This window comes from Leucopleurus acutus, assembly GCF_964270905.1.
Source record: "Leucopleurus acutus genome assembly, chromosome: 19".
In the NCBI taxonomy this organism is placed as follows: domain Eukaryota; kingdom Metazoa; phylum Chordata; class Mammalia; order Artiodactyla; family Delphinidae; genus Leucopleurus; species Leucopleurus acutus.
In genome coordinates this window covers 25,519,430-25,541,843 of record NC_139161.1, presented here as the reverse complement: position 1 = coordinate 25,541,843, position 22,414 = coordinate 25,519,430, and the positions used below count along the sequence as shown (strand labels likewise).

The following is a 22,414-nucleotide window of genomic DNA, read 5'->3' as shown; positions in this document are numbered from 1 at the left end:
GCATGATGCCAGGTACGGTGCTCAGTTATTTACAGGCATTCTCTCATTAAATATTCCCTATTATCACTTGATGTCGGTATTCTATTATCCCCATTCACTGCTGAGAAAAATAGGTTCAGAGAGGGTGAGTGACTTGCCCAAGACCACACAGCCAGCAGGTGGCTGAGACAGGATTCACACGGCTAGCAAAGAAGCAGATCAGGAGCTCAAATTCAATTCTTCTGACCCCAGCCCAGGGCTCCTTCTCTCACACCTCAGGGCCTCGGTCCCTGCCAGCTCTCGGGTAGGCCAGAATCCCTCTTCATCGAAGCCTTAGGTAGCCACAACCGCCAGGAGAAGACGTTTCCTCCCCTGTCCTCCCCACAGAGATCCGGATCGACTGGAGGTGGCGGACTAGAGGACGGGTTCGCAGGACGACTGGCGCGGGGCGAGGCCACACAGCCTGCGGAAGAGGCTCTGGCACCGCCGCTTGTTCCAGGAGCCGAGGCGTGTGGGTGGGGCCGGAGTGCCGGGGTCCCGCCTCCTCCTCTCTCTTTCCCCTCCCTCCCTCGCCTCTAGGTCCTGGGCCGGCGGACCCGCGGGCAGGCGCTACCGGGCTGGACGACCTCGACCCGGCTCCCGGCGAAGCGCCGCGGAGGAGCTGCCCGGCGCGGAGCCCGGGTACGGGCGAGCCTCTGCAGCCTTCCCCTCGGCGCTGGGCCGGCGCAGAGCTGGAGCATCAACGGGGGCCCGGGCACGGAGGACCGACGGCCGGCTGCCCCGCGCCCCGTGCCCCGCGCCCAGCTGCAGGGGCGGCGGCGACATGTACGCGCGTGTCGGCCTCCTGCTGCGCGCCCTGCCGCTGCTGCTGTGGGGCGGCCTGGACGCCCAGCTCGCCCAGCGCGTAGGCCAGGAGCTGCGCAGGGAGGCGGAGGTACGCGGTGTGTGGGGGGCGGAGAGGGTCCGCGTGCTGGAGACCCGCCCGAACTTTGCACTCAGGCCACCCAGCTGCCCCATCTGAGTTGACCATCGGCGTGACCCTCCCTTGTCCTCCTCACCCTTCGCACTTGCACACAAAGAGCCTGGGGCAGCATTTTCTCCCCTCCCACCCCATCACCCTTCCCCACCCCCGAACCCCAAGCCAGGGCTGGAACCACACGGGCAGGCGGATCTGCACTGATTTCCCAGGACAAGGGGAAGGGGCAGCGAAAAGATAGGATAGACATGCAAGGACTGAGGGAGAGGGAACCCCTACACCCCAGTTTAGCGGGGAGCCTCTGTCCCTCAACGCCTAGTCTGGGAGACTTAGCAGTTCATTCATCACGCGCCCTCCCCAAGTGTCGGACGCTGCGGAGACTCCCAGATTACTGGCGAGAGCGTACTGCTGTCTGGCCCTGGCCGGGGACACAGGGAACAGCTCTGGCTTCCTGGGCCGGTGCTGCCCCTGACCAGCTGGGGCTAGTGAGCGCCAAGCTCAGAACTTTCTGCATCTGTAAAATGGGTGAGAGTAGCACACACTCTCTCTCTCCCTTTTTTTTTTTTTTTTTTTTTTGGCTGTGCTGTGCGGCTTGTGGGGTTTTAGTTCCCCGACCAGGGTTTGAAGCCATGCCCCCTTGCAGTGAGAGCGCAAAGCCCTAACCACTGGACCGCCAGGGAATTCCCAAGAGTAGCATACTCTTAAGAGTTGCTTCTAAGGAGCTTTAAACAGTGCTTCAGGACTGAACTGGAGAAAAGGGGGTGGGGAAGTAGAGGTGAACCTTAAAGATTTCCCATTTCATTTTCCTCCTTTGGACTCAACTGCTTGGTGTAGGTTGCACAAGGGGAATTTTTGTGAGGTGGGGTTAGAGGTGAACTTGGAACGTCTACTTTCTAGATATAGGTGATTGTAATAATACACCAGTTTCATTTCTTTCTTCCCCAAAGGAACGTCACTGTCTGTGTTCTTATCTCTTCTCTGGATTAGAAACTGGGGTCACCACTATTTTAAGGAGAAGGGAGGCAAATAAGTTTTAAATGACTGAGCGCAGCACTTTGCCCTGAGACTCTTAACAGAGCATCTTTCCTGCTGTAAAACTGCCAGTTGTGAGCTTCTCAGTATCCCCACTCCCCTCCCCTAGAAGAGAGAGACATGCTGAATTTAAGAACCCTGCAAAATGAGGAGGACTGCCTCTGAACCACTCTTCCTTCCACCAGCCCTTTCCCATTACTGCTCTGGAATATTTGGAAATGACCCTGCTTCCACAAGGGGGTCCTCTCTCCAACTCCTTCACTCCCTCCCATCCAAGCACTAGTCTCTTGCTCTGTGCTCTCTGCTTTTGCACATTCGGGAATCACTTTGTTTCTCTGAGTTTAGAGTCTTACAACATCAAGTGCAGAGTCCTCCTGGCCCCAGGAGAAGGCTTCTGTGTACCAAGCCAAGTCTTGTTAAGAGTTCCATCCCACCTCCCCCCAGGTCTGGGTCCTAGGCAATCCTTGGCGAGAGAACAGAGACCCTGTCTCTGCCGCCCATGCCTGGGGTGGCCCCAGATGGAGAGAATTTCATCTTGGGGTGTGCTTGGGAAATGTAATATCTAGCCGATTAAGTCTCTTTCCATCTATTTAACATAACTGGGGGAAGGGGTTTTTTTACCTCTGAGAGCAGGGAATATTTTAAAAGCATAAAGAACTCTGGAAATGTGTAATGGGGGTGTGTCCCTATATGCATATATATATATATGCAAATTGTGTGTCTGTGTCGGTATGTCTATATGTGTTTCTGTATATGGTCAATTGCATGGGCTTCAGTGTCAGGCAGACCTGTGTGCAAACCATCAGTAAATTATTTAACCTCTCTGAGCCTCGGTTTTCTACTCTGTGTTATAGGGGTTAGTAATGCCTATTTCACAACATTTGGGTGTGGTTTCATGAGATAACGTATGTGAAATACATTCTAGGCTCAGCACGGTACCTAGTATGTAGAAAGCAGTCTATCAAAGGAAGTTGCTCTCAATGTTGTTCTTGTTATTTTAGAAAACAGACCTTCAAATTAAAGTCCTGGCTTGGTGACTAGCTCTCCTAGAACAATAATACAGGACAAAGTATGTAAGACAACAATTTTCAGCATTTGACAACAGGGCTATAATTCTTAAGAGATGGTGTTGCAGTTACTATGGCTACATTAAAATTACTTCAAAATTCAGTGAAGTAAAAGAACCATGTATTATGTCCATAGATATTGTGGGTTAGAATTTCAAACAGGGCACAGCAAGGCAGCTTGTCTCTGCTCTGCAGTGTCTGGGGATGGAACCATCTGAAGGCTGTTTACTCACCTCTCTGGCAGTTGACACTGGCTGTCAGCTGGGGGCCTCAGTTCTTCTCCATGTGGGCCTATCCACATGGTCTCTGCATGTGGGCTAGTTTGGCCTGCCTCCAGACATGGTGGTTGGGTCTCCAAGCTGAGAGCTGAGAGAGAGAGAAAAGAGAGTGAGAGATGCAGAAGTTGTATCTCTTTGTGACTTAGACTAGGAAGTTGCATAGCCTCACTTCTGCTGTACTCCACTGTCTGGAGTCACAAACTCCAGGTCAGGGGGTGGGAACACAGACCCCACAGTTGGTGGGAGGAGTGCTGACGTCACATCGTAAGGAGAGCATGAGGATGAGAGATGTTGGGATCATTTAGGGAAATACAACCATCCACAGAAAGGAACCTGCACAAAGTAAGCCCCCTGATCACCCTGGCTCTTTGCTCCGGTTCATTTCCCTGACCGCAGTGCAGGGAGCCAGACCCCAAACAAAGCACGGCAGTCCTGCTGAGCTCATAGACAAAGGTCAAAGTTCAGGAGATGGAAAGAAAGAAACAGTAAAACAGCTGTGTGATCTTAAGCTTGTCTTTTCCCTTCTCCAGTCAGCAGATTCCTCTTATGTAAAATAAGGGAGTTAAATTTCTTAAATGATTTTTAAGATTCTCTCCAGCACTAACATTCTTTAACCTTGGTATGTTTGTACGCCTTTGCCTCTGTGTGTATGTGTGTACACATTTCATCTACCTATGTCCGTGTCTATCTATCTGGATGTCTCTGTGTGTATTCCTGTGCCCTGCATGCATGGCTCTATGTGTCCCCTGTATGCACACAAAGAAATAAAATCGAGGGCTTTCCAGAGTAGGCTTTGCCTTGCAGGGGACTGACTGCTTACAAAGCTGCATTGTGAACAAGTTCATTGTTGCCCACTTAGGAAAACTAGAGCTGCTCACAACATTCGTGAGCAGGAACAGTCTCCGCTGCTGAGTTGCAAGATTGAGAGTTAATGAATGACATCATCACCCTGGCCCCCCTCCCATTCCCAGCCAGGCCCTATCCTGTTCTTGGGCAACACAGACTGTCCCGAGAGATCTATCTACCCTGCATTGCTCGGACCTTCTTTAGCACAACCCGGCAATGTGTCCAGGACCTGCCTTCCACTCAGTAATCATGCATAACTGCACGGCTATTCCCAGTGTGCCAGTGCAACAGGAAACTGGGTAGTTTGTTTCTCCAGGGAGACACTGGAGCTTCTGTGGAGTATCCACCACCAGGTGCAGTGTCTGTTTCTCATACCACAGATCCATTCATTTTATTTTGTGTGAGTCAGAAACCCAGAAGCCCGGGCATGGAAGCCTTTCCCAAGAGCTCAGCTCAGTGATTCATAGGGGGCAGACGAGGCTCTGAAGTGTCCCAGAGGACCACAAGTTGATGGAAAAGCAATTGCCAAGCCGGTCTGAAAACCAAGACATCTATTAATAGGAAAAGCTGGATGGTGGAAGCAGGGACATAGAAGGGAGAGATTGTTGGACAACTCCTCCTCAACACAATCTTGGTTAGGACATTATTTTGTGCCTTAAACTTCGCCCCACACCCAGTGAGGACTATGGGTCCATACAGTCTGGTTATTTGGCATTAGAAAAAAATACAAGATGGGATCTGGATGGAGACTGGCCAGCTAATGTTTTCCAACTTCCTTAAGGATGGAAAATGAAAGAGGGCACGGGGATTACAGTAAGAGGTATCTAAGTTATACCTAGACAGAACTTTGTGAATATGGGACGAGGGACAAGGGAAAGGAGGAGAAGAGGAAGGGAGTCAGACAGAAGGGAAGGGGAGGTCTTTGCCCAAAATAAAGGAAAGGGGCGGAGCTTGTCCCACTGCCCTGAGAACTTCAGTAGGTTTCAGAAGTCAGAGAGCAAAAGCAATACTTTGTGGAAGCAGACGTTTGTCTTTGTGAAGAACACACTTGGGTGCTGTTGAATACCTGTGGCTTGTCATGGGAGATGTGATCCTAGTCTCTTTGGAGTCCCCTGCCTGAGCACGTTCTTCCCTCTCCTCCACCCCTGGGCCTGCTCGTGGAGGAGACAGAAGGGATCCAGCTAGAAACACCCCCAGTTTTACCTTTTTTATATTTGAGGGCCATCTCCCAGTGGTGAGAGCAGCTTGGACCCTGCTCCTTCGGTTTTAAAACCTCTGAGTCCCTTGCTTATTAGGTGTCAGAGGATTTAGATTCAAGTATGAAGCACTATACTCCCTTGAGATTTACCTTCCTCATCTTTAAAATGGGAAGAACAACACGTGCCCTGCCTACGTTCTTGCAAGGTAATTGTGAAGCTCAAAGAAGGTGAGATACCCTGAAAAGCTTTACAATAGGCAAGAGCTCACTGTGCTCCTGACTACCAGAAAACGTTTTTATTTATGGGACACGGCAAGGCGGAACATCAGCTGCCATCCCCTGCGTCTTGACTTGGCTAATAATGCCACAGGTGTATCAGATGATAAACACAATCACACAGAGTCACTATAGAAAGAGTGGAATCATAATGAAACATAACATGAGACATAATAGATCGTAGGTGAAGCAACACGGTTTCTGCATGAGCTTGCAATTCTTTCGTTCTTGGTTTCATTTTTTGCTGCTGCAATTCTTTGATATGGAGGATGTCACGGCCACTCTGTGGACAGGAGACTGGAAGCTGACCCCTCCTAGACTAATCTACCAAAGGTCCCTTCCAGCAATGAGGCTCCGCGACTGTAAATGGAAAAATAACGTTTTTAATGGAGCAACTATCATTAAGCTTTCCCAGAGCTTCTTCTTGCTGGATTGTCACGACACTCCTGTGAGAAACATAAAGCAGTAGTCCCGCCCCCATTTTATATTTGAGGCACAGCTTTATATATATATAAAATTTTATATATATATATATAATTATAGCTTTGCCATAGTTCACATAGCTAATCAGTTGCAGAAACAAGGCTACAATAAGAGAAGGAGCTGGAGTAGATCTTAGCTCTAATCCAACCCCCCCCCATTTTATAAAAGAGGAAACTGAGGCCCAGAGAGGCACAGGACTTGCTTAAGGACACACAGTTCACAGCAGCACCAAGAATAAAACTCAAGACACTCAGTCCAGGGCTCTTGCCCTGCCGGGTTAGTGACTCAGAGCTCCGGGGTTCATTTTGCTACACCTCATTGCTAGTCTATCCCTGCTCAGTAGTGGCCAGAATTTCCCCTTCCTTCAGGCACTGAACGGGCTGGGCTCTACACACACTCCCAGGACAAGTCAGGACGGATGAAGGACTAGAGCCCCTGGAATTCTGATGCCTCTCAGCTTTCTGGGTCTGGGGAGAACAGTCTTCATTTTCCCCAAACACCACAGCCACCCCCAGGGCTTTGCACAGGCGACTCCCCAGGGAAGTGGCCCCAGCCCTGACCGAGTGGGTGAGGCAGGTTGGCGCAAGCTTTCAGACCTGAGCGAGGTGAATCACTGGGGGGCACAGCCCTCCAGCTTCCTCTCCATGCAGCTCCAGCCCTGGGCTCCATGGGAGAGAGGATGGGTGGAGGACAGGGCAGAGAGAAAACCTGATGTTTGAACTGTGAGGCAAAGAGGAGCAGCCTGGGCACGGCTTCCATGAAGGCGGACAGCGGTGATCCCAGGTGGAGCTCGGAGAGCCCCCGAGAGAGCACAGGACACCCTCCCGATCCTGCGTCATCCCCTGGGATCCCTTTGCCACAGTCACCACACTGCCCCACACCCCTGCTCTTTCTCCCAGGCAGACGGGCGTTTCCCTAACCTTCGCAGGGGAAAACAGGCACGGCAAATGGGCAAGCAGAAGCGGGTTAGGGAGGCCTGCAGGAGCAGAGGGCATCTCAACCCTGCCTCCTCGTCACCCCGGGATGTGGGTCTCCCTCCACTCAACAGAACTTCAGGACACTCAGTATTAAGGGCCCCCTTCCTGTAATTAAAAATGTTTTAAGATATGTGCATAGTAAACATAGAATAAGTATAAGGGAGTTCTTAAGTCCTGATAACCCCCATTATAGCACTTCGTTGCTTTTATGGAAATATTAAGTGTCAAATTCTTAACATTTCTTTTACTCATTCTTTTGGTGTCTTTTGGCTGGTGTCCTGGATACTTGCTTACTCTGCCTTCTGGAAATTCAGCTCTGCCTTGAAACCCACAGGTCAGCCCAGGACTTCCCCTCTGATGGACCCCTGAAAAAAGCCTCCACCCCCATCCTGCCCTCCACCCACCTTGCCTGCCAAAGTCCCAGGCACGGCAGCCCAGCCAGGAAACAGGAGACGCCGCTAGTCAGTTTCCCCCGTCCTCCCCCCTCTGTCCAAGGCTTCCAAGTTCCTGAACGGGAGCCAAGTCCCTGATAAGGGCTGGGTGGGTTTGGGGGGAGAGGCACAGGGAGGGCCAGCCTGTTAGCCTGTGACCCAGTCTCTCCCAAGTCACTCACTCAGCAAAACTGCTTCTAAGGAAACAATTCGCTGACTTCCTTTAGAAAGCCACTCTGTCCATCGTCACCAAGGGAGAGGGAGGAGGCATGGAAGAGAACCAGGCACCTGGCTGGGGTGAGGCAAGTCTGAGATAAAGCACCTAGAATAACAGAGGTGTAACTGCCTTGTTCAAAGCACCTCCCGTCTTATAGATGGGGTGCATTCCAAAAGCCTCTTGTTAATTTCCCCACTAAGGTAAATCAACCTGATCAACTGTTTATTGAGCATTTACTATATACCAGACAACTATGCTAGATGTACATTGCTATATTTAATCCTTCTGAGAATCCTGTGGGGTTATTTCTGTTCTCACAGTGTGAGTGAAGAAATGGAGGCTCAGAGAGGTTAAGTAGTTTGTCTCTGGCCACCCAGCAGGGTCATGGTTGGGAACAGATTCTTGATTCCAAGACCTGTGGCTATTCTATGATGCCACACTATGTTGAGCAGTAAAGAGTCTTCCAGATTAAGTCCCTAGAACTCCTTTAATCCATTTTGCATCCCCAAATGGTGTACCTATGCAAAGGGAAAGAAGAAAACAATAGTGCTGAAATACTAATAAGTTAGCGCAGGAAAACAATAAAATGGACTTGGAAAGAGTTTGTCTAGAATAAGGGTTCCTTATGGAAAGTGACTTTATTGAGAAGAGGATGTGGAGGTCTCTGGAGACAGATATAACGAAATCCACAAAAAGGAGGCGGGATACTTGCAAAGGTTTAGAGGCTTGCCGGTCCTGGCTCTTAGTGTCTGGCTTCATTCCCAACTTGTGCCTTTTCCTTGACGCAGCAGCTATGATTGGAGTTGATCTGAGTTAAGAAATACAGCAAAGAAGAGAACAAGGAAGACAGAAAATTATTTCTGGATAGGTAACACAGCAAGGAGGGGTAAAAATGAAGAGTCGATGTGTGTCTCTATAAGAATTCAGCAGCCGAGGTGATTTTTTTAATCCATTGGTGGGGCTTTATGGGTGAGAAGTGCAAGCAGGGAGCTGAGTGCATCATTCCCCTGAAGGGCAGGACTGCTGATAGGGATGGGCAATGAGTCACACACTTCCTTCCACTGGCTTCCAAGAACTATATCCAGCTGATCTGTTGTTGGCCTGGAACTGAGTCCAGGTTCTGACTTTGATGCCAGGACTCTTTCTGCTATAGCTCATAGACCTTGTTGGGAAAAGGGATGAGCCTGGGCATGATGTATGTGACACGGGCCCTCGGAGACCCAGGGAGGGGAAAGGGTGCCACACCGTGGGAAAGCTGACCTTTCTCTCTCCCCCAGGCATTCCTGGAGAAGTACGGGTATCTAAGTGAACCCATCCCCAGTAGTCCCGCTTCCACGCGATTCAGCAATGCCATCAGGTAAGACAGAGGGATGTGGAGGACTTGGTCGTGCTGGAGTGCAAAGCTCCGGTCACCTCCTCCCTCCTCTTAGAAGGCTAGTCTCCCACGTGTGCCCAGGGGGTCACACTCCATTGCGCCCTCCCTTGCCCCCAGCATCCTGCTGTCTCCAGGGGAGCTCCCTGCATTCATCCCCACCAGCCAACCTCGCACTGTGGTCCTTTATCTCAATTCCTCCTAACAGGGAGTTCCAGTGGGTGTCCCAGCTGCCCATGAGCGGGATGCTGGATGCCGCCACGCTGCGCCAGATGACGCAGCCCCGCTGTGGGGTGGCAGATACCGACAGCCAGGTGGCCTGGACCAAGAGAGTCAGTGCCCTATTTACTGGACGTCGGGCCAAAATGGGGCGAAAGAAACGCTTTGCCAGGCAAGGTGAGCACTGTTAAAATCTAGCTGGGCTGGGATTCCCCAGCGTCCTGAAGCCTCATGGCCAGAAAAATACATCTCATCCTCGGACTGGGCTCTGTGAATAACCTCGCTCCCCTAGGGTGGGTGAATAGGACCTCTCAACCCAAGGACCATCTTTGTGAACACAGATATTGAAGTCAGAATTATGCCTAAATTGATGAATTTTCTTTTTTTTTAATTTTTCTTTATTTTTTCATTTTAAAAAATATTTATTTATTTAGTTTTTGGCTGCGTTGGGTCTTCGTTGCTGCGCATGGGCTTTTTCTAGTTGTGGCGAGCAGGAGCTCTCTTTGTTGTGGTGCGCGGGCTTCTCATTGTGGTGGCTTCTCTTGTTGCGGAGCATGGGCTCTAGGCCTGCGGGCTTCAGTAGTTACAGCACGGGGGCTCAGTAGTTGTGTCTCGTGGGCTTTAGAGCGTAGGCTCAGTAGTTGTGGTGCACGGGCTTAGTTGTGCCATGGCATGTGGGATCTTCCCGGACCAGGGCTCGAACCCGTATCCCCTGCACTGGCAGGCGGACTTCTAACCACTGCACCACCAGGGAAGTCCCTAAATTGATAAATTTTCATTGTGCAAGTATTTTCCAGAGCAAACCCCATCAAACCCACTTAATGCCTTGATCAATTTGCTATGTAGGGCAGTTAAACCATTGCCAACATTTTCCTTTATATTTGACTGAAGTCATTTTCATCAGAATCGATGTTTTTTCAAAAGCATTATTCAACAAAGATGTGATTCATCGATCAGTTTTATTTTGACCACAGCACATTTTTTAACAGCGTTATGGAAATACAATTCACATACCATAAAATTTACTCAAAGTGTACAACTCAGTGATTTTTAGTATATTCACGGCATTGGGCAACCATCAGCACAATCTAATTCCAGAACGGTTTCATCACCTCAAGAAGAAACCCCATGCCCCGAATGGAACGGTCACTCCCACTCTCCCGCTTCCCAGCCCCAGGCAACCGCTAATCAATCTCCTCTCTGACTCTGCAGATTTGCTCATTCTAGACATTTTCACACTACAGTTTCTGCCATTGTGATTTTCCTTGTGTAGTTTTGGGTTTTTCCTTCCCTTCCCCTCCTCCACTTCCTCCTTCTTTGTCCAAATCCAATCTTCCAGGATCAGATGTTACAGATCTACGATTTATGAAGGAGATTTGATTCTTCTGTCAATTCTTCATCAATGACAAGTTTAACTGTGTGTGATTTTTTTTTAATTTATTTATTTTATTTTTATTTATTTTTGGCTGCATTGGGTCTTTGTTGCTGCAGGCGGGCTTTCTCTAGTTGCGGCCAGCAGGGGCTACTCTTCGTTGCGGTGCACGGGCTTCTCATTACAGTGGCTTCTCTTGCTGCGGAGCATGGGCTCTAGGCACGCGGGCTTCAGTAGTTGCAGCACGTGGGCTCAGTAGTTGTGGCTCACGGGCTCTAGAGCGCAGGTTCAGTAGTTGTGGCCCACGGGCTTAGTTTCTCCGCGGCATGTGGGATCTTCCCAGACCAGGGATCGAACCTGTGTCCCCTGCATTGGCAGGTGGATTCTTAACCACTGCACCAGGGAAGCCCTAACTGTGTGTAATTTTAACATCTTGTTTGTACTAAGTCTAGTTTTCTCTGCTCAGTTTTCACAGTTTTCAAGATTCCTAACAAGATGGGGTTGCTCAGTCAGGTTCTCATCTCATTCATTTTACTGTGAGCGCTTAGGGCCATTGCCTCTTTTAATTTGCATTAACTACTCTGGCTGACAATACCCAACAAGTGGTACACTGTTTTTATTTCTTAGCTAATTCGTAAGGAAATTGTGACCTGTTCCCCTCAGCTGTTGGAGGATGTCTGTTTCCAGGTGCTTGCCAATCCAGTTCCACTGTGTCTACACATCCAGCCACTCTGGGTCCCCAGTACTGTATGACCGCATTCTGGTAAAACAAGGAGGAGCGATGGGGTCCAGACTCTGGGCTCAAGATGTCCTTGGGGTCAACATGTTCTGCATCCCCCAGTGTTTCTGGATGGCAGAGGGGAAGGACAAGGTAGAATGGGGGAGCAGTGTGAACTGGAGCAGCGTCCCTGGATCCAGAACTCTGAGTTTAGCTGTGTGACCCGGGCCATGTCACTTTGCTCTGTTTCCTCATCGGAAACAGCTTGTTCAGGTTGCAAAGGAGAGGCGCTGATTACTAAGGGGAAGGGCTTGTTGTGAGAATATGGTGGAAACTGGGGCAGCCCCAGATAGTCTCAATAGCGACACTTCCAGCCTAGAGTCGGTGTCCCAGAGAATTGAGATGATGCTTCCTGGGCACTCAGGACATGACCTGAGCATGAGGGATGTTTCCTCCAGGCAGCATCTCTTCTTCTCATGCCCTAAGGGAGGAATTGATGGAGTCCGTTTGTCACTGTCCAATTTGGAACATCCCTTTTGGACGGAAATTCATGCTAAGGCACCTCCCTCTCCATCTCATTATCTGACACTGACCCCTGGTCCAGACAGCAGTGGCCAGACTAGACAGAGAATTTCTCTCTTATTCACAACATGAACCACAGCAGCTTGAATTCTTTCCCTCCTGGGTGGGAAGACATTCCCTAGAAAAGAGCTGCGAGCTTGGCAGGCACCAAGCACTTCCTATGCCTTAGGAAAGAAAATGTAATAATAACAGTTAATACACACTGAGCCTTTATGATCGTGCCAAGCATGGTTCTGAATGGATTAACTCATTTAATCCAATAACAACCCAATGAGATGGGTACCATTAGTATCCTCATTTACAGATGGGGAAGATGAGGGACAAACAGCTCGAGCAACTTTCCCAGGGCCACATAGCCAGAGCGTGGCCAAGCCTTCTTTTCACCGGGAGGACTGTGCGATTGCCGGATGTGAAAAAACCCAGAACGTGGGTAGGGGCTTAAAACGGGATGTGGATTTCTAGGCCAGTGACTTTCCATTATGTGGGTCAATGCTATACCGATGAAATTGGGTTCCAGGTTTGCCAGATAAAATACAGGATGCCCAGTTAAATTTGAATTTCAGATGAACAACGTAACTGTTTTGTTGTCACACACTTATACTACAAAAAGTATTTGTTGTTTATCTGAAACTCACATTGAGCTAGGCGTTCTACGTTTTCATTTGCTAAAGCTGGCAGCCTCATTCCAAGCACCAGCTCTGGACTCTGTGCCTGCAGGGCTGATCTTCAAGGTCCCTGCTCCCTCACAGGGCTGGTGGAGGTGGGGAGCCCCGGGGCGGGGCGGGGGGTGTATCTGGATGGAAAACGAAGGAGCAGGGATATTTATTGAGCACCCACCACATGCCAAGCAGCTTTGTGCTGCCTTTTCATTTGCTGTTTCACTTTTACCAGGAGGTGAGTCTTACCAACCCCACTTTGCAAGTAAGGAAACTGAGGCTTGGAGAGAGTCTGTAATTTGATACGCGAGGTTGTACGCAAAGGGGCTGGGATTTCAACCCACATTCTCTCCACAGTATCAGTTGCCTGTTGGGAGTCAGGATCCCAGGGTCACGCCCCCCGACCCCAGGCAAGAGTCTAGCTCTCTGCCCTTCCCCATCTCCTTTTCCTTCCCTCTTCCCTTTTGAATTTTGGGGCAAGGGTGTGGTGGCTGCAGTGCCAGGTGCTGCTGTGGCCTGAGGGTTGCCATGGAAACCAGCCCTGCCTGGTTGGGAGTTTGGGACGGGGGCCTGAAGTGGCCAGCCTGCTCCAAGGACACAGACCTACAAGAAGACAGGGATGAGGGCTCAGGCTGCTGGCCAGGCGGTTCCTTTCTCACCAGCAGCCCCACCAAGGACCCCCCCCATCCAGCTCTACTCTCAAAGAAAATTAGTCTCTCAATACCAGTCCTATCTGTCCTCCCTAGCCTCCCCACTTCTTGCCCATGGAGTGAGGGGCCTCCCTAGCTGCAAAGAGGCAGAAGGAGCTGCCTCATACTTTTCTAGAAGCTTGAAGGTTTTGTGGGGGGTGGGGGAGAGTCTGAGAGTTGGTCACCCATAGCAGGGTGTGAAAGAGCCCAGCGCCAGCCTGCCCTGTGCCTGGTGAAACTTACGATTCAATGAGAAGTGTTATTGGTACCTCGGGAACCCTCAGGCGGCGCCTCTGGCCTTACTCCAGGCTTTCCTCCTCTGCCTTCCTTAGAATCCTTCCCTTTTCCCTCCCTGAGGGTTGGTCACTGGCTGGGAGGGGTTGGGTGGCTGCCAGGCCCAAAGGGGTGAGAGAAGGGACACCCCCAACCCCACTTCCATGGAGGATGGAGGGGCAGGGAAAGCGTGCTCAGCTCTTCTGCCAGCTGGAGAATTCAGGAGAATTTCAGCTTGCGCAGAGCCCCTGCTTTGACCCAGAGGAGGGACGTTTAGGCAAATTTATAAGCCTTGAGTCTTAGCAAACGGGCCTGCTTATCTGTGTGGTACTGTGGCCGGCGCACTGGATTTGGTGTCAGGGCCCGGGTTCAGGGCCTAGCCCCGCCACTCACTCGTTCTGAGGCCCTTCCTCCTGTCCTCAATTTCAGCAAACTAGAGCAGAGAGATGGATAAGGCGGTGGCCAAACGTCCGTGATGACACTCCTCCTGCCTGGTTCAGGCAAGGGTACCCCCAGGACAAAAAGGCAGGAGATCTGAACCTTCACCTGACCCCCAAGGGGAGAGGGGGCCCTGTCCTCTGGCCTGGCCTCCTAGCACAGCCAGGCCTGCCCTGCCCACTCATCACCCACGCTCCAGGGACTCTGGTCCATTTGGGAAACTGAGACCCAAAGGCAGCATGATTCTCGGCTGCTCACGGGAGTCCTGCCTCCAGAGCTGTAAGCCTTCCACAGTTTCAGCCCCTGAGCTTGCAGGGCTCAGAAATAGCCCACGAAAAACTCTGGGATCTGGACCTTCTGAGCACCCTGGTCCTGGGTGCAAGGCGAGCTGCAGAGGGACACGGTTGACCTGGGGCTCGGGCGAGAGGCCAGAGTCTCAGGCCTCAGGGAGGAACTGCAGTTTGAGGCAAAGGAATAGGAACTCTTAACTAAGTAGAGATGGAAAAATCTCTCTCGGTCAGTGACAAACACGCCCTTCGTTCTTATTTGTTTTCACTTCAGAGCTCTGCGGAGTCCCTGAGGAAGGGAGGGGGAGGGCCAGAGGTCAGAGAAGGACCTCGAATAAATGGGCCTTGTGGTCTCTGGCCAGCAGCAGGCCCAGGGCACGGGAAAGGGAGCTGGCAGGAGGGTGTGAGGGGTGGAGAGGAGGAAGGGGGAGAGGGCAGTCATGGCTGTGGCCCCCGTGGCTCCACTCCGACACGGTAGCCAGGGGCTGGGATTCGCTGCCAGCAAGAGATGCAGCACGGTTTTCCAGCTCAGCCCAGACTGTAGGGAGGATGGCCCCAGACCCCAGACTCCTTCAGGTTGGGGACTCTTCCTGGGTAGAGGCTGCTTATCCCCTGTCATACTGGGACCTCCCCAGGTCGAGCCACTGGAGTAGGGACCGTGCAGGACAAGCGTAGTCTTGTCAGCCTGAGAGCAGTGTCTCCACAGCCAAAGAGGGGACTTTCCATTTGGGCTGTGGTTCCTCCGTCACATCAGGGACTTCCTGGAGGAGGACCTCTCTCCCCATCAAAAGAGTCCGCAGGGAGCAGCCCCAGGCTCTGCAGCAGGTGTGACTGATGCGGCCTCTCTGGGTGGCAGGCAACAAATGGTACAAGCGGCATCTCTCCTACCGCCTGGTGAACTGGCCCCAGCACCTGCCTGAGCCGGCAGTTCGGGGGGCCGTGCGCGCCGCCTTCCAGCTGTGGAGCAACGTCTCGGCGCTGGAGTTCTGGGAGGCCCCGGCCACAGGCCCCGCTGACATCCGCCTCACCTTCTTCCAAGGGGACCACAACGACGGGCTGAGCAACGCCTTCGATGGCCCAGGTGCTGACACAGAGCCTCTCTCCCACACGGCAGGAGGGAAACCCAACTAGGAGAGGCAGTCTGGGGAGGGCAGTAGAGCCTTCACTCCCTCTTTGGCCTTGGCCAAGCTGCAGCCCCCTCTGAAGAACCTTCAGTCTTCCCATCTGTAGAATGGGAACAGTGGTCCCTGCCCTATTAGGTGCCTCATGGCTGAAGGGACGGTCACATGAGGTTCTCCATGGAAAGTGCTTTGCAAACTCTAAAGAGTATTATCTCTTTTGGGAGAACCTTCTGGGGTCTTGTCACCCATCCCCTGCCTCTAGTCAGGCCTGTGCCTCTCTTGTTCTCCAGGAGTGAATGTTCTCCAGACCAAGGCTCTAAAAACATCCAGAGGCCACCACAACCCCACTCCCGCCCTCCCAGCACCCACTGCACAGTCACTGCCACAGGGCAAGAGGCCTTCTACCCTCTCCCTGCCACCTGCTTCACACACCCACAGCCCAGACTGTCTGCCCCCGACCTAAAGGCTTACGGCTGCAATGTAAACCGCTCTCCTCCCCTTCTGCCCAACACTAGCCTTCACAACCTGAATGCAGGCCATCTGTGCATCTCCTCCCCACTAGTGAGGCGAGGAGACCTGATCAGGCCGCTTCAGGGTGGGGACTTAAGCCCTTGTGTCGCCTGGGTACTTGGGGCCCCACCTCCCCTGCACTCTCCTGCTTTCCATCAAGCCCACTCAGAGCAAAGCCCACTTCCAAGCCCTGCTGCTGAGACCCAGGGTAGGACTGGGAGAGATTTAGGCTCTTCAAGAATCCACATGTAGCACCCACACGTGCTTGCATGTAACTCACTTCACCCACAATATCTCCATGAGACATTGATATCCATACCCAGGTCCCCAGGTGGAGTCTGGTCACTAAGACGGCACTGGACTGGGAGTCAGCTCTCTGATTTGAGAGAGGTGTTTTGTCTGAGTTCATGTCTTCTCCCTTCGAAACCTGCCCATCTGTCTCCCAGGATTATTGTGAGGGTTAAACAGAAAGGGCTTACATGGCTCGAAACAGCCTGGGGCATATTCAAAATTAGAAGCATGTATTCCTCCTACAAATGACCAGCTCTCCACGCCCCAGGAGGCTCCCTTTAAAGGCAGCCTCTCAACTTTTGTCAGTCCCCTCTGGCCTGGGCTCCAAGAAGGCAACGCCAGAAGGACCTTCAGTGGGCTTCTAGGCCAGCGTCATTGCAGTGCTGTCTGCCGACTCCTGCGGAAAGTGAACTGTGAGGGGGTAGGACCCTAGAAACTGCAGAATTGCATCTGGGGCCCACTACCAGCTTGAGAATCACTGATCCAGCCCATCTCCCTCTGCTCACTCCTATTACAAGCAGGGAAGCAGGGAAGTAGAGACCCACACAGGACCCTGGCAGAGGGACAAGAGTGAAAGAACGCAAGAATATATAGACTTTTTTTTTTTTTTTTTGCCCCGCTGCGTGGCATGCGGGATCTTTGTTTCCTGACCAGGAATCCAACCCGTGCCCCCTGCAGTAGAAGTGCAGAGTCCTAACCACAGGACCGCCAGGGAAGTCCTCTACATACGCTTCTCTCTCTTTTTTTTTTTTTTTATAAATTTATTTATTTTTGACTGCGTTGGGTCTTCGTTGCTGCACGCAGGTTTTCTCTAGTTGCGGCGAGCGGGGGCTACTCTTCGTTGCCGTGCGAGGGCTTCTTATCGCAGTGGCTTCTCTTGTTGCAGAGCATGGGTTCTAGGCACGCAGGCTTCAGTAGTTGTGGTGTGCGGGCTCAGTAGCTGTGGCTCGCTGGCTCTAGAGCTCAGGCTCAGTAGTTGTGGCGCACGGGCTTAGTTGCTCCGCGGCATGTGGGATCTTCCTGGACCAGGGCTCGAACCCGTGTCCCCTGCATTGGCAGGCGGATTCTTAACCACTGTGCCACCAGGGAAGTCCCCCCTATATGTACTTATTAATAAATAAGCTATACCTACCCATAAATACACTCAGCACCCAGATCAAGAAACAACATTACCAACACCCCAGAAGTCTCATTAAGCCCCCTTCGGGGGTAACCACTGTCCCTACTCCTAGATCTCTTCGAAAGTAAGTAACGGTTAGTACCTGCGGTAGACACTAAGTATTACATGTAACATACACAAGTACACACATCCCTTTTTAATACTCAGAACAACCCGTGAGGAGCAACTCCCTTATCAACATGCCCATTTTTCAGATCTAAAATCTAAAAGCTAAGACACAGAGAGGTTAAGCTATCTGTCCAAGGTCACACAGCTAGTAAGGGGATAAAACCGGGATTGGAAGCTAGGCAGTTTGGCCCCGTGCTCTTTGTACATCACCCTCCCTCTTAGGCTTCCAGGCCCCATAGCCTAGTCATCTGTTCATTGCTCCACACTTCAGCTTCTGCCAGACTTAATTAGGAGGGAAATTACTCATCAAAAACGCAGCCATGGCGACTTCCCTGGCCCCTTTCTCTCGGACCAATGAACCTCGCCTGGGAGCGTTCCCAAATAAAGCTTGCTTAAGTTCTCAAAAAAAAAAAAAAACGCAGCCATACACACGCCAATGGCATTTGCGCCGGGCGGTGGGAAGTTGGGGGGTGTCGCGGGCGGCGGCTCCGCCTGACCTCCTCGTCGCCTGTAGGCGGCGCCCTGGCGCACGCCTTCCTCCCCCGCCGCGGCGAAGCGCACTTCGACCGCGACGAGCGCTGGTCCCTGAGCCGCCGCCGCGGGCGCAACCTGTTCGTGGTGCTGGCGCATGAGATCGGCCACACGCTCGGCCTGACCCACTCGGCCGCGCCGAGCGCGCTCATGGCGCCCTACTACAAGAGGCTGGGCCGCGACGCGCTGCTCAGCTGGGACGACGTGCTGGCCGTGCAGAGCCTGTATGGTGAGCCCCCGGCGCGCTCGCCACTGCGCTCTCCCCTGTCCCCTGCGCCCCGGGATCCCCAGGGCTCGAACACCGGCTCTTCAGATAGGATCCCCCATCCTAAGCGCAGGAAGCTGGCCTCCCCATCACAGGTCCTTCCCGATGCTGAAGCTTCGGGCTCCCCTCAAATCTTGAGAAACCTCATCTCCTGCTGTGCTTCACCCGCATGCCTGGCCTCTATCATCCCAACCAATTCCTGGGCACAGCCCTCCTCTGCGTTCCAGTTGCTGATTCCTGCCCAACCAGGGCTGCGCAATTCCTCTCACATCCCTACCCCATCATCCAGACCCAGTCCTCGGTCCCACCCAGACCCCAGAGCCCTCATTCCTGCTCCCAGCTCCAGTGGCTCTCCCCCAACATTTCCCTCTCCGTGAGCTGATGCCCACTTTTCCCCCAAGCCTGGGCCTCTGCCTGGCGGTGGACTTAGACAAGGTCTTCTCCCGCAGAGTGAACTGACTGGTGCTTCCCAGAGGTTTATCTGGACCCCAGCCCGGGGCTGTGACCCTGAGTACCTGGTGTGGTGGGCAGGGCCAGGATCCCTAGGAACAAGTACCATTCCATCGGGGTTAGCAGTTGCTCTTGGGCAAAGCACTTCCCCTTTTAGAGTCCTCGGTTTTATCTTCTGGGGGAAAAAGAAGGTGGCGGGGATAATAATTGAGGCCCTGCTTACCTCCCAGGGCTGTTGTTCTGGTGGATATGAACATGCTTTGTAGTCTAAGAGACCTACACAAAGGTAATAATAATAGCTGCTATTTCACGAGTGTCTACCATGGGCCAGACACTTAACACACCCATGAGGTACCTTTTTATCCACAAATGAGGAGAATGGGGCTCAGAGACGTTAGATAACTTGTCCAAGGTCACCCAGCTAGGAAGGTGCAGACCAGGATTCAGGAGCTGGTGCCGAATTCTAAGCTTGATGGACTCTGCCTCATTCTCATAAGTGAAGTATAGTGATGTCATTATTATAACTGCTGTAATTATCACAGCCCAGGCCCCTGAACTCTGCCCTCACGCCATCTGCATTGTCCAGGACTCAGGGAAGAGGACCCTCTGCCCTTTTTAGTTCCAAACCCTTGTTTGGTTCCCCCACTCCGATTTTACCCTTTTCCAGACTGTTCGGCAGGAAAGAGGACTTCTGAGTTTGGTGCTATGGTTATAACACCAACAACCAAGGACAATTCTTAACCCCCCACCCCTGCCCTCCTTCCCTGCCCCTCATGTCAGATAATGAAACGAACCAAGGGGGAGGTCTCGAGCACTCAACACACCCCCAACCAGTGTGCGTTCTCTCCCGCTTCCCTCCTTCCCTGTGAAGGGAAGCCCCAGGGCGGCTCAGGGCCCATCCAGCTCCCTGGAAAGCTGTTCACGGACTTTGAGGCCTGGGACCCCGACAGACTCCAAGGAAGGCGCCCCGAAACCCGAGGTCCTAAGTATTGCCACTCTTCCTTCGATGCAATCACTGTAGGTAAGATGGTCCCGCTGGTTCCTTGCTTCCTTCTTCCCTCCTCCTCCTCCACATCTCCAGGGGTCTCCGGAGCTGGAGTACAAGGTTGGGGGATGAATTATAAAATCCAGAAATCCCAAGTCACAAGCATTCTGCGGGGTAGCAAGCCCACGCCAAGCAAAACGCTGCTTCCTGCTGCACTTTCCCCTCTGCCCCAGCTGTGCCTGCTGTATCCTCTCTGCTGCATCCTCTCTCGTCAGTTTGGGAAGCTGGGTTCTAGGGAAGCACCTTCCCTGGAAAGAAGGCAGGAGGCCGATGGTCACTCCTCAACTTTCTCTTGTCTCTGGGCAGATGGGCAACATCGACTGTACATATTTCAAGGGAACCAGTTCTGGGAGGTGACAGCTGATGGCAACGTCTCAGAGCCCCACCCACTACAGAAAAGGTGGGCAGGGCTGCCCCCCCATATTGAGGCTGCCGCGGTGTCATTGGAGGATGGAGACTTCTACTTCTTCAAAGGTACCAGCCCTGGGGCAGATGAGAAAATTGAAGCCTAGAGAGGGGAGGAGTCTGCCCAAGGTCAAAAGAGGGGAGGAGTCTCAATTCCATTCTGAACCTGTGGCCCCAGAAACTCTCCCAGGAGATTCCTTTAGTGATGGATTGGGGGGCACAGGTGTCACGGTTGTCCCAGAGAGAGAGCGGGTGGGAGAGTTTCAGAGAAGAGTCTAGAGGGAAGCAGAGGATGGCTCTGAGCTCTGCAATACAGCAGAAGGACAAACCTTCCTTGGAATCCTGGCTGTGTGAGTCTGGGCCTGTCACTTAACTCTTGGAGCTTGAATTTGTTGAACGGGGAAAATAATCCCTCAGGCTCATTGGGGAAGGAGGATTAAAAGAACATAATGTCTGAGGAATGTGCAGTATGAGAAAATTGTGTTCATTCATTGATTCAACAAATATTGAGTGCCTTCTACAAACTCGGCTGGAGGTGTTGGGATACAGTAGTGATCAAAACAAAATTCCCTGCCCTCACAGAACTGTTGGTAGTAATGGCCGTGGAGAAAGCCCCTGGACTTCCCTGAAGTCTACCACTCACCTGGGAGGGCGCATGCTTCCTGCCTGGGTTGGGGAGGTTCCTTCAGAGCAACCTGCCCTCTGCGGACACCTGCTGGAAGTGCAGGCCACAAGAGTCCCTCCTCTACTATTTACAACTGATCTATTTTGATTATCACAAATACTGACCACCTTGGACTCCAACATGACAGGGAGTAGGAATATGGGGGGACAGAGGTGGGGTAGAGGACCAAAGGGCGAGCGCACCAACTCACGCTGGCTCTGCCGATGTCCCACAGGGAGTCGATGCTGGAGGTTCCAGGGCCCCAAGCCAGTGTGGGGCTCCCCACAGCTGTGCCGGGCAGGGGGCCTGCCCCCCCACCCGGATGCTGCCCTCTACTTCCCTCCTCTGAGTCGCCTCATCCTCTTCAAGGGCGCCCGCTACTACGTGCTGGCCCGAGGGGGGCTGCAGGTGGAGCCCTACTACCCCCGAGGCCTGCAGGACTGGGGCGGTGTCCCTGAGGAGGTCAGCGGCGCTCTGCCCAGGCCCGACGGCTCCATCATCTTCTTCAGAGACGACCGCTACTGGCGCCTCGACCAGGCCAAACTTCGAGCAACGCCCTCGGGCCGCTGGGCCACAGAGCTGCCCTGGATGGGCTGCTGGCACGCCAACTCGGGGGGCACCCTGTTCTGAAGATGCCCCCACCTCTTAGTGAATTGCTGGCGCGCTCTTGTGGCCAATGTGTATCCCCAGCCCCAAGGGCAGACCCTGTCTGGAAGCCTCTGAGCCTCCCTGCAGAAGTCCAGGCAGGAAAGTTCATCTGCATTTGTTCCCTGGAGAATGTCTTTGTGCTGTCAAGACATTGATCTTTGTGGGATCAATTCAACGAGAAGCCGAAAAGGATCCCAGACCCCACGGCCCTTTCCCCAAAGACTCATTCCGCCCCAGGCCTTGGGGATTTTGTTTCTTCCCCTAAAGGTGCAGTTCCTGTCCATGAGGCCACAGCACTGGGCAACCAGGAAGGATGCAAAACTCAATGGAGAAGTTGGGACCACTTTGCAAGACTGTCCCTTCCCCTCAGGGCCTCCTGGCTCCGTCCTTGGAGGATTGTGTCTTATTTAATCAGAGGCCCCACCCCCAGGAAGACTGAATGGATTGAGTACAAGGGTCTCCAACCTCAGGGGTGTCAGGACCCAGAACAAGAAGGAGACCGATGCAGGCCTGCCGGGCCCTGTTTCTTGCAGGGGTTGGGGGGAAGGCTGGAATAAAGAGGTGCTCCCAGCTGGGGGGCCTGGAGGGGGGAAGCAGCCTTCCTTGGACACGTTTCCAGTGAGAGCAGGTGGGTGTGGATGCTACGGAGGCTGCAACCATGTTCTTCCGGTCAAAGCCGGGACCAGGGAGTTGTGCGTGTGTGTAGTTGTGATAGGGAGAGGGGCCCTGCCTCTCTCCTCAAAGATCAAAATATCCTTCGTCCACCTCATCCCCCAGGCCAGATGAAGGACGCTGTGTGGCAGGAGGAGGACAGGGGCCTCCCTGGAGGT

At 52.6% G+C, this 22,414-nt stretch overlaps 1 protein-coding gene across 3 annotated transcripts; it reads left to right on the top strand.

Annotated features, from left to right (window-relative positions):
* Positions 1-802: 802 nt before the first annotated feature.
* Positions 803-21,566, top strand: MMP28 (matrix metallopeptidase 28; the record flags this gene model as incomplete). Of its 3 annotated transcripts, none has more annotated exons than XM_082860564.1 (8): positions 803-913; positions 9,038-9,117; positions 9,341-9,528; positions 15,223-15,447; positions 18,091-18,336; positions 19,694-19,843; positions 20,246-20,341; positions 21,172-21,566. In XM_082860564.1, 8 exons carry the CDS (start codon positions 803-805, stop codon positions 21,564-21,566), a joined length of 1,491 nt encoding a protein of 496 aa, XP_082716690.1. The 3 variants fall into 3 exon arrangements, with proteins under 3 accessions (XP_082716690.1, XP_082716688.1, XP_082716689.1); XM_082860562.1 differs by having other exon boundaries at positions 20,174-20,341; XM_082860563.1 differs by having other exon boundaries at positions 19,694-19,851; positions 20,212-20,341.
* Between the last annotated feature and the right edge of the window lie 848 nt (positions 21,567-22,414).